This window comes from Priapulus caudatus, unplaced genomic scaffold (genome assembly GCF_000485595.1).
Source record: "Priapulus caudatus unplaced genomic scaffold, Priapulus_caudatus-5.0.1 Scaffold395, whole genome shotgun sequence".
NCBI lineage: Eukaryota > Metazoa > Priapulida > Priapulimorpha > Priapulimorphida > Priapulidae > Priapulus > Priapulus caudatus.
The window spans coordinates 112009-122300 of NW_014577456.1; the positions used below are offsets into that span (position 1 = coordinate 112009).

The 10292-nt window shown below is 44.5% G+C and overlaps 2 protein-coding genes across 2 annotated transcripts in view; one reads left to right on the forward strand and one right to left on the reverse strand.

Moving 5' to 3' along the window:
* Positions 1 to 20: 20 nt before the first annotated feature.
* Positions 21 to 4972, reverse strand: LOC106809911 (3-mercaptopyruvate sulfurtransferase-like). Its single transcript, XM_014813151.1, has 4 exons — positions 4250 to 4972; positions 3803 to 3962; positions 3341 to 3441; positions 21 to 1951 (listed from the first exon to the last, which is right to left on the reverse strand). Exons 1-4 carry the CDS (start codon positions 4808 to 4810, stop codon positions 1769 to 1771), a joined length of 1005 nt encoding a protein of 334 aa, XP_014668637.1. The 5' UTR covers positions 4811 to 4972; the 3' UTR covers positions 21 to 1768.
* Positions 4973 to 5257: 285 nt separating this feature from the next.
* Positions 5258 to 10292, forward strand: part of LOC106809906 (putative sodium-coupled neutral amino acid transporter 10) — a 5742-nt gene continuing 707 nt past the window's right edge. The window contains exons 1-7 of the mRNA XM_014813144.1: positions 5258 to 5354; positions 5759 to 5917; positions 6318 to 6435; positions 6733 to 6778; positions 7422 to 7515; positions 7832 to 7969; positions 9274 to 9395. Coding sequence (XP_014668630.1) covers positions 5825 to 5917; positions 6318 to 6435; positions 6733 to 6778; positions 7422 to 7515; positions 7832 to 7969; positions 9274 to 9395 — 611 coding nt within the window. The 5' untranslated portion in view covers positions 5258 to 5354; positions 5759 to 5824. The remainder of the gene's footprint in view (positions 5355 to 5758; positions 5918 to 6317; positions 6436 to 6732; positions 6779 to 7421; positions 7516 to 7831; positions 7970 to 9273; positions 9396 to 10292) is intronic.

Sequence of the window (10292 nt, forward strand, 5' to 3'; positions counted from 1 at the left end):
GCAACTAGTAACACCACGAGTAAGTAAAGTACTGAAAACCTTAATTTGCCTCTTCCAACGAGTTAACAAGGATTCGTTAACGAAGCATCATTAACGATGAGAGTCCAGCAGACGCCGCGGCACCGTGCACATGTCACGTACAGGAATCCCGATCGTCGTGACCTTGAACGCATCACTAACCGGAAAAAAACCGATCTCTGATGCACTAGCTAGCGGTGTACTTTTTTCTGTTATAGCACACACACGCGCATGAGTGTCGCTGCCACGCGCAGCAGCCTACTACTTTTAGATGAACACGTGCACGACTTGACTAGCTGGCTGTGACGCCAGTTAAAAAAAATTTAACCGCGCGAGTTCGCATCGACTGTGCGCTGCGAAACGACGCAGGCACACGGCCGATCACGCCCCGCTCACGAGAACAACATAACAACCGGGTAATTTGCCAAAACTGTTTTTGAATCAACATGATCATACTGACATTAGTGAAAACCACTTCCTTCACAACGTTGGCGTCGACCAATCGTAATTACATAACGAAAAGCGAGCGCGCAAGATTCAACAATTCAAGATTCAACAATTTAATCCGGCACCATTTTCACACGATTTAAATATGTACAAAAAGAAGATGTGACGATCAACTGAATTAGTGCGTAGACAGTAGACCTTCTAATTGTCGATTACTTTAATAGCAATTTGTATCAAAAGACCACACACCTAATTAGCGTAAATACAGCATGCTAGTAAACTCGATGCGCCCATCGGCAAGTGTAAAAAATGTTGGTAGGCAATGTTTGACAATTACGATGGGGGGGGGGAACCCGATAACGGAGGCAAAAATTTGTTTCGTATGCACGGTGCACATGTTGTGATCAGTCAATATCCAGCCTAGGGGCGTGGCAACTCATTCACCTTCTTGGCTTAGGGCCACGGCGGCAGACAACGCACCGATGTCGACGACACCCACGCTACCGAGTGTGCAAACACAACATACCACAACAAAAATATATATAGTTCGATAACGGCAACGATTCGGCAAACGAAAAGGACAAAAAACAAACAGAAATAAAGCTCTGATATAGGCTAGCACTCACTGCGTCCCAGAGATGCAAACACATATTTAAAGCAATCTGTAGTTTCTGGCCATCAAATTAGTAGTTCGAGGGTCACGTAGTGACCTGAGTTAGCTAGGGAGGGCCGGCATGCCCCCCTGAAAATTGTTTGATTCTGAGATGCAATTTCCTGCATTCTGAGAGTCCGAAATTACAATAAATAAAAAAAAAAGACTTTTTCCCGATCACAGTGAAATTCGTAGTTTGATACAAACTGGTCGTAGTGGTAAAGGAATAGAAATTCGTATAAAATACGGATAAATCGTAGTGGTTGGCATCGCTGGCGTCCTCGTTAGGCCATCGTCTATCTATCTATCTATCTATCTAAGAAAACGGATAGATCGTGGAAATCTAGCGACCGGGATCGGTCGACTTGCCGCCAAACTTTCCACCTAACAACGGAACAGATCATCGTATTTGTACTCGGATAAACTCGCCCGCACGCGCCCCGAGTACACAATGGCAGCCGCCGAACCGTTTCCGCGAGCGCGTTCGTACGAGGGGGGCGACGGAAAATCCCCTCGCGGGCAACGATCCCGCTTCCCCTCTCTCGTCGCGCGAGCGTCGTCGCGAAAAGCAACGAAAAACTCAGCGCACCGGACGAAATCCGAGACGCTCGCCGGGAGAGGGTGCTCGCGGGCGTAGTTGCCGTGGCGACCTTAGTAGCGGACGATGTCCTCGGGCTTGGCGCGCGCGTACCACTCGGCCCACGATCCGTCGTAGACGGAAACGTCGTAGTTGCCGCAGAGGAAGGCAGCAAGGGCGAGGCCGCTCGCCGTCATGCCCGAGCCGCACGTGGCGATCAGTGGCTTCATCAGGTCTATGTTGTGATCGTCGAACACCTGCGAGAAATGAGGCGACGGGACGTTAGTGGCGCGAGGTGGAGATAGGGGAACGCGATCGCTCTATCATATTTTATCAACGTAAATGTCCATGGTTCATACAGGACTGAAATTTTTTCCAAGGACTTTTCAAGGACTTTTCAAGGACATTTTATCGGAAATTCAAGGACATTTTATCAGACATTTTATCGGAATTCATACACAGAACAAAACCAATGCTTCTCTAGTATCCCGTCTCATCTGGATTTACTGACTGATTTTACTGACTTACTGTAATTTGTGATCATCATTTAACTGTCCATCGTGTCTATAGCTTTTTAAGATCATTTAACGCAATTTTTATTGAGGTTTGCACATTATTGATGGTACAAAATTTCTTTTTATTACAGGCAAGGATTCTTTCTAAAAATTCAAGGACATTTTAATAAAATTCAAGCACTTTTCAAGCACAAAATCAACATTTACTAAATTCAAGTACTTTTCAAGGACTCCCCTCAAATTCAAAGACTTTTCAAGGACTGTGCGAACCATGATTTGTCTTAGCGTGAGGCTAGGCTGGATTCAGAGGCTAGGATGTATATATGTATTTGTATCTGAATTACATGCAATAAAGATTTACTAATAATAATAAAAGGCTTACACCGGGGAATGCGATAGCTGTATCATCGACATAAACATTCTTAGCAATGGCGCGAGAACGACTCTTACTCTAGGCGATGCGTGGGGCCTAAGATAAATTATTGCTTGTTTCCCCTTTACCGACCGACTCGCAAAAACGCCGCTACTCGACACATTTTATTGACCGATTAAAACAAAGCTAAAATTATTTCGTTTCGCCAAAAAAAAAATCAAATTCGTTCCGCAAAAACATGTATATACACAAAACAGAATTTATATAATATACATATACACATCTTGTCAGAACAAAATAAAAAAGATTTTTCACCTACCTACCTACTCGGTACCCTGAGAGGCGAGTAGGTAAAGGGAAAACAAACAATTTTTTAAGGGTGGCCTGAACCCATAATTACCGGCTCACACAGTGTGGAGAATTGCCTTGGAAGAAGTCGGAGGGGGGGGGTGGTTGCAAGCACGTTATCATATTTGAAGTTTAAACAACCCTAGCTGGCAGCCTAGATAATCTAGTAGTAGTACACACACAACATCGTCACACAGCGACGGTGGCAGACAGGTCATACTAACCCTAAACTGTGAGATGTCAACAACCTGAGAAAACCAGTTTGAACAAGATGGATGGCCACACGAATTGCTACTGTAAGGGGGATAGCGAAGGAATCAATTTGGCAGGCGAGACCACGTTTCCTACATGGGAATTAAACAACGTCCAATACTAACACCCATTAAACATCGAGTGTTAAGTTGGCATACCTTGCGTAGTTCCATTTCGGACTTCAGGATTTTCTTGTCTGAATCCATGATCAACCCAAACGGAACATTGATCGACTCCGGCATTCGTCCTGGTTCCGTACCTTAATCAGTGATCAAACAGTAAACTTCAGAGGCAAAACTTGAACGCTGAAATCCCACTAGGAATTACGTACACCTCGGGCATTCTACAGACAGCAATAAACATAATTGAAATGCACAGAGGTATCGTTGCCAAAAAGAGACCTGACCTATATAATAGTCAGTTATCTTGCCGATGATGATTTTAAAATTAGTCAAAGATTTCCACTAATAAAATTGCAAACAGTAGCCAATACGACATCAAATCGATAACAATTAACCGCTTCATTCTGATTGGATCGCGACGCAAGATTTCAGTTTTCCGCGGACGGAACAATGGGAAAGCCGGGATCATTCCCCGCATTTCCTCCGCAGGGGCTTCACCTTCTCTCGGTTCCGGCTCCCTCCCCTCGAACCTCCCCGGCGGACGCGCGTCCATGACGACCGCAGCCTGGTCCTTCAGGTTCGTCTCAACATCCTCAAAGTCTCGCACGAGATTCGGCTTGTAGCGCGCGACGAACTCCTCCAGGGGCGGCGACTCAACCTTTTTATTTTTTATATTAAATCTTTATCGCATGTAATTCAAATACAAATACACGTACTAAAGACAGTCTTTTTCATGCAGAAAAAATATGGTACTAGATGCAATAGTGTCGAGCAGTTAAAATATTATGCAATTTCTGAGTGATACAGTACAAAACAGGCATCAATGATAGTTTGGAACCCCGCAAACGTGTTTTAGCATATGTTCTAAACTAATCTGGGGTGCTAAACTAGGCTTCGGCCCAAAACAACGCTAAACAACATTAAGGAAAGAAAAAAAGCAACAACCTCGTCTGTCTCCGGGAAACCCTCATCCTTCCACTTCTGAAACCCGCCGTCGAGTATGGACACCTTCTCGTGTCCGAAGACGCGGAAGGTCCACCAGACGCGCTGACAAGAGAACATGCCCATCTCCGACGTGTCGTAGACGATGACGTGCGTCTCGTTGTGAATGCCGCGCTCGCCGACGTAATCCTCGAAGACGCGCGCGGTAGGTAGCATGTGCGGCAGACCCGACGATCTGTCGGCACACTCGTTCACGTCGAAAAACAGAGACGTCGGAATGTGGCCGACGAGATACTCCTTGTTGGCGTCGCGCGCCGACGACGGAAAGTGCCACGAGCAGTCGAGAACGCGCACGCTGCGCGATTTTTCGATTTTCCGCTGTACGCCGTAGGGGGTCATGAGCGTGGGAAAGGTCGGATCGGGTACGGACATTGCCCGATTTGACGAGTAAGCGCGAGTTCCGCCGGCGACGTGTCTGACGAACTGCGGGTTACAGCCGAAATGCAACGACCGAATGCCCGCCGACAAGGTCGATTTCGCGCTCTGTACTAGTGCAACTAGCATGATGATTTTTGGCTGTGGTATAAGATCGGTAGGGGAGACGTGAATAACACTGCATCCAAACGCCGGGGCTGGAATCCGCAGTACAAATAACAGATGATGCCGATTTACGATTGTCGCAATACCACGCACTCGGCTAATACGGTGGTCGCGAAACGCAATACCGAACCAAAGTCTAAACCAGATATCTACCACCTCAATGCGCACTGGGTGAAAGTGTTTAGTGAAAATGCATTATATATATATATAATATATGTATGTTATGTGCACTTGTATAGGTCATAGCATAATTGAATATTTCATACGTTTTTTAGCGTTAAATCGGAAAGAGGGCGCCGCGATCGCTTAGCTACATTTTAAGTAGACTGGTACTCGCTCCCACCTCGATTAATCGATAGGTGGATAGGTGGGTCCCACCTAAGCCGATAGGTGGGACCAGGTACCAGTCTACATTTTAAGATGTCTGCGCCCTGATTTGTTGACGATTTTCGTTATGATTATTTATGATCGTATCTATTTCGTCAGTAAATTATTCCTAATAAATCGAGTAGGTAGATATTCTTAGCGGTACATATAAAGATTCAGAGTTTTATATATGTTACCGATGCACTTACTAGACTAACTAATTGTTAATTTTAGTGACAATTTGAACTTAGTAAATTTAGTTTATAGTCTTTATAGTTATAGGCCTACTTAGTTATTATAGTTTAAGTGTTTGGCATATTATTATTACAGGAGTCTATCAATTGATAGACTCCTGATTGTTAGTACAATAGTTACAAATAGCGCAATATACTATAGTTACAAATAGTACAAGTTCAATCGTGGCCGGCCCTTTACTTAGTCAGGCAGTGACTCTGAAGCAGTGAAGCACAGGACTTATTTTCATTGCTTCCCTTACAATACCAATGCCACGTGGACACTGTATTAACCTGGCACGTTTAATTGCAGGTTGCTGATAGAGTCCGTGTGTGAGAGTTACACAAGGGCGTTCTTACATCTCTACAATCCAGCACGATGGCAAGTTTCACTGAGATACCTCATGTTATCAACCTTGGCAACAGCATTATTGGAGTCAGCATCCTGGCAATGCCCTTCTGCTTCAAACAGGTATCAAATCAAACACGGAGAATATATTCAAAAACACTAAACTTTATATGACAATAGCTGCATGTAAATTGCATGCTTTGCTAGGGTACTAGTATCTCTGTGGCGTGAGAGAGAGAGAGAAGGAGGTGGAAATACTGGAGCATTTTGATTGGCATGTCAACTTTACAAGCATGAAAGGCGGATTCTTTGGCACAGGAAGGAAGGGGTTGATGATGAATAAGTCCACAACTAGATATAGGATGTAGGATATAGGATGCTAAACATATACATCTTTTATTTAAATGAAGATTAGGCTTATAGTTATATCATATACTTCTACAGCACGTTTTTGGAATCGTCTGGAATATAATCAAATCGTCTGTAAAATTCGTAAGGTGACCACATTTTTGCTGTTTTTTAGTGTGGCATAGCACTTGCCATTCTGCTAGTGCTGTTCAGTAACTGCCTCACCAAAGCAACTTGCCATCTTTTGCTGAGATCAGCACAGATCACAAAGAAGAGAAACTATGAATTTTTGTGTAAGTATGGGGGAGAGATGTTTGTAAGAAAGTATGTTTACATCATATTATATTAACTGTGATTGACGTAGCGAAACATAAAGTAATAATGGATTATCATTTCTCATAACCATTACTAGCAATTTGATATTCTCCACTGTCACTTATAGGGTAAAAGAAAGAATTGTCCCATCATTTTAACTTGATTTAATTTAATTATTTGTAACAATTTCAAGTTGCAATTAGCACTATTGATTGTGTGCACTGTTTTTGTCATCCCGTTTTAATCTTGATTATGGTTTTGTTATCTTTTTTAAGCTTACCATGTGTTGGGCCCAGTTGGAAAATTTGCAGTGGAAATAAGGTTAGTACTTTTTATCTTTCGTAGATTGACTTTATTGTCGACTATTGTCTCATTAATGTAAATTACCCACCTGGAGAAGAAGTTTTTAATTAAGCACAAATTTTCAATGTTCGTAAAAAAAAGTTAAATGAATAAATTCTATATGAAAAAGACTGTCTTCAGTACATGTATTTGTATTTGAATTACATGTAATAAAGATTTAATAATACTAATAATAATAAATGTCGATTCTGCCGTCATATGCTTCTGTCATCTTGTGATTGTTCTCTTACCATCTCATGAATGTCGCTGCTGCTAGAGATTGTGAGAAACATCAAGGAGGGCTATCTGATGAAATAATTAACCTATTCCTCCTCCTCCTCCTCTTCCTCCTCCTCTTCCTTCTCTTTCTCCTCCTCCTCCTCCTCCTTTTCATCCTCCTCTCTCCTGCTCCTCGTTCTCCTCTCTCCTCCTCCTCCTTTTTCTCCTCTTCATCATCCTGCTCTCTCCCTTCCTTATCTCGACCCCTAATCTCCCTTGTCTCTGATGTATTAGGTGTGTGATTGGAACTACTTTTAGCCGAGGGACTAGCTTTGCTACTCCTGCTTGAATGGTACAGATTGCTGAACTGATTTCTTATATAGAACTGTAATTCTTATTTCAGTATGATAGGTTTCCTAATTGGCACTGGCATTGCCTACTTTGTTATTATTGGCGACCTGGGCCCTCCGATCGTAGCTAATCTACTTGGCATAGAGGCAAGTATAATATTATATTCTTTGCAGTCTAATTTTGCCAACGAATTGGCACACTTACGGTAATTTATTAGGATCGTCTTCAGTTCACCGTAAAAATGCGCTTAACTCGACGTGCGATCTTGCGTTCGGCTTGCTCTAACAAAGCAGGACAATCATTCGTTGAACCATGTGCAAGGACAATTCTGCACAAAGACACAATGTGGGTGTCTCATGCTATTGTAAACGCGTAGCTATTGGTGCGTGATCACGTGTGCAAGACGGGTACATGGTGTAGCGGCGACGTAGTTTAAACCCGTGCGTCTGCCCCGCGCTACAGGACGACGCGTCACTGCGCAAGCTGCTGATGGTGGCGATGGCCGTGCTGATCCTGCCGCTCTGTCTGCTGCGTGAGATCGCCAGCCTCAGCCACTTCAACGCCATGTCCATGCTCTTCTACTGCATCTTCGTTGGCAAGGTAAGTAAGGGGAGGTAGCCGCTAAGGAGGAGTAAGGGGGTGGGTTAGTGGCAACTGGTAATAGGAGGTAGGGGCAACGGGTAAGTAAGACGACGCGGTCGGATAGCGGCAAGTAAGTTAATGGGAGGTAGGGCAGGTAAGCTCAGGGTGGGTTAGGGCAATGAGTAAGGGGGGATGTTAGGCGCAGCTGGTAACAGTAGGGTGGTAGGGCCATGGTTAAGTAAGGACGAGGTAGGGAAAGGTATACATAAGGGGACCGTAGGGCCAACGTAGTAGGGCTAGGTAGGGCAAGGTATTAAGGGTGCGGTAGGGCAAGGTTAAGTAAAGGGCGGTGTAGGCAAGGGTTAATAAGGGGCGGTGCGTGCGGAGGTAAGTAAGGCGGTGGCTAGGCCAAGGTAAGTAAGTGGTGTAGCGGCCAAGGTAAGTACAGGGGTCCTATGCGCAAGTTATTAAGGGTCGGTAGGGCAAGGTCAGTACGGGAGTGGTAGGGAAGTAAGGTAAGGGCGTCGCGAGGCAAAGGTACATTTACAGGGGTGGTAGGTGCAAGGGTAATGTAGGGGTGATAGGGTCAATGGTAAGTAAGGCCGGTGGTGGCAGGGCAAGGTAATACAGGTCCAGTGCGGTGGGCAATGGCTAAGTACAGGCAGTGGTAGTGAGCACAGCGTAAGTCAAGGAGGTGGTGGGCAGGTAAGTTAACATGGGGGAGGTAGGCCAATGGTAATAAGAGGTGTGGTGGGTGTGGTAGGCGGCAAGGATTAAGGGTGACGGTGCGCTCCAAGTGGCTAGGGCAAGGTAAGTAAGGGGAGGTAGGGCAAGGTAAGTAAGGGGTGGTAGGGCAAGGGGGAGGGAGACGGAGTAAGCAAGGGGCAGTAAGGGCAAGGTAAGTAAGTAAAGGAAGCAGGCTTTTAAGTTCACGCTCAGCCTCCACTCGCAAGTGTCTCTTCGGTCAGTTGATCGGTCGGTCGGTCAGTCGGCCGCATTCCCTGCCTGCGGTTGTTGTTAGCTAGGGCCTTAAGTTCAAGTTTTTAAAGTAGAATTTAGTTTATGCATGATGAATAAATTAATGAGGAAGGTTTAAGTAGAGTTGAAGTTTAAGTTAGTGCGAAATTGATCGCTATAAACTCTGTCAGTACTTGACAACGTTGTTGACGACGCATGCTGATAGCATGCGTAAGTTATCGAACACGCCCCGGGAGAGCTCTTGTATATTATATACTCTACTCCGTGGGTTTGCGTGCGTGATACGTCCTCTCGTATGCTGTAGCAGGTCGTGAGCTAACGTACCTGCGCGGGCTCCCTTCCAGATAGTGTTCGAGTCGCTTCCGATGCTGCTCTCCAGCAAGTGGCTCCTGCACGCTAACCTGTGGAGACCGGCCGGCGTCTTCCGATGCTTGCCGATATTCGCGATGGCTCTCTCCTGCCAATTGTAAGTGCATATAGTAGAGTATATATGGGTAGTATAGTACAGGGCACGAAATTCAGATTTTTTTTGCACCGGGCCAGAGGGCTGGCTGGTAACAGCAATTTCTTACCAGCCCTCACCATAATTTACCAGCTCTCATAAATTTTGTTTGTAAAATCAATGTCATGTTTCACGCTCGCATTTTCGATTTCAAATTTGTAAAATGTTGATAAAGTATGGCGTGATATCCTTCAGGTAAAACAGTAATGTAGGCTATTTGCTCATTAATGCTATAAATAAAAATGTAGGTACTCGCTAACACGGCTGAAACCACCGGCTCGGAGGGCCGATGTTTTGCCATTGTTACCGACCCTCCAAACAATTTGCCAGCATATGCCAGTGGGCCGGTGCTAATTTCGCGCCCTGTACGCTACACCGAATCCTTAACAGCTGGAACTGATTGGCATTGGCTGTGAGTAGGGGTTAATAATGACAAATGATTGTGACAAATTTGACAATAAAATCACAATCATGGAGATAATGATAACTTTGTCATTATTAACCCTTGGCTGTGATGAAATGCTTTTGTTTGGGATTTTTTCAATGTGAAAAGCATGCGGCCATGTTAAATAAGGCGCATATTTCAGAATTCCAGTATTTGTCCGTTGGTTCATGCTAGGTGATTTCCAGCGAGGGTTAGTATGATGACATCCGTCCATCAAGCATGAAATAACTTTGTAACAAGTGACATTTATCATAATATGCACATGGAAGTTTTCTTGTTATATATCATTATGGAGTGTGGCTGGACAGCTGGGGGCCGTTGTCAGAAACAAAATTAGTCGCAACATTAGTCTTACCATTAACTTCCACTCGTAAACCGTTGACAGAAACATCGTAAGGTTACGAGAACGAAAAATC

Excerpts from the sequence above, each read along its gene's own strand:
- LOC106809911 (XM_014813151.1), bottom strand. The coding sequence starts at position 4,810 with ATGCTAGTTGCACTAGTACAGAGCGCGAAATCGACCTTGTCGGCGGGC. Across the intron at positions 3,963-4,249 it reads GTTTCCCGGAGACAGACGAG|GTTGAGTCGCCGCCCCTGGA; the intron begins GTTGTTGCTTTT and ends AAAAATAAAAAG. Across the intron at positions 3,442-3,802 it reads GGAGCCGGAACCGAGAGAAG|GTACGGAACCAGGACGAATG; the intron begins GTGAAGCCCCTG and ends TCACTGATTAAG.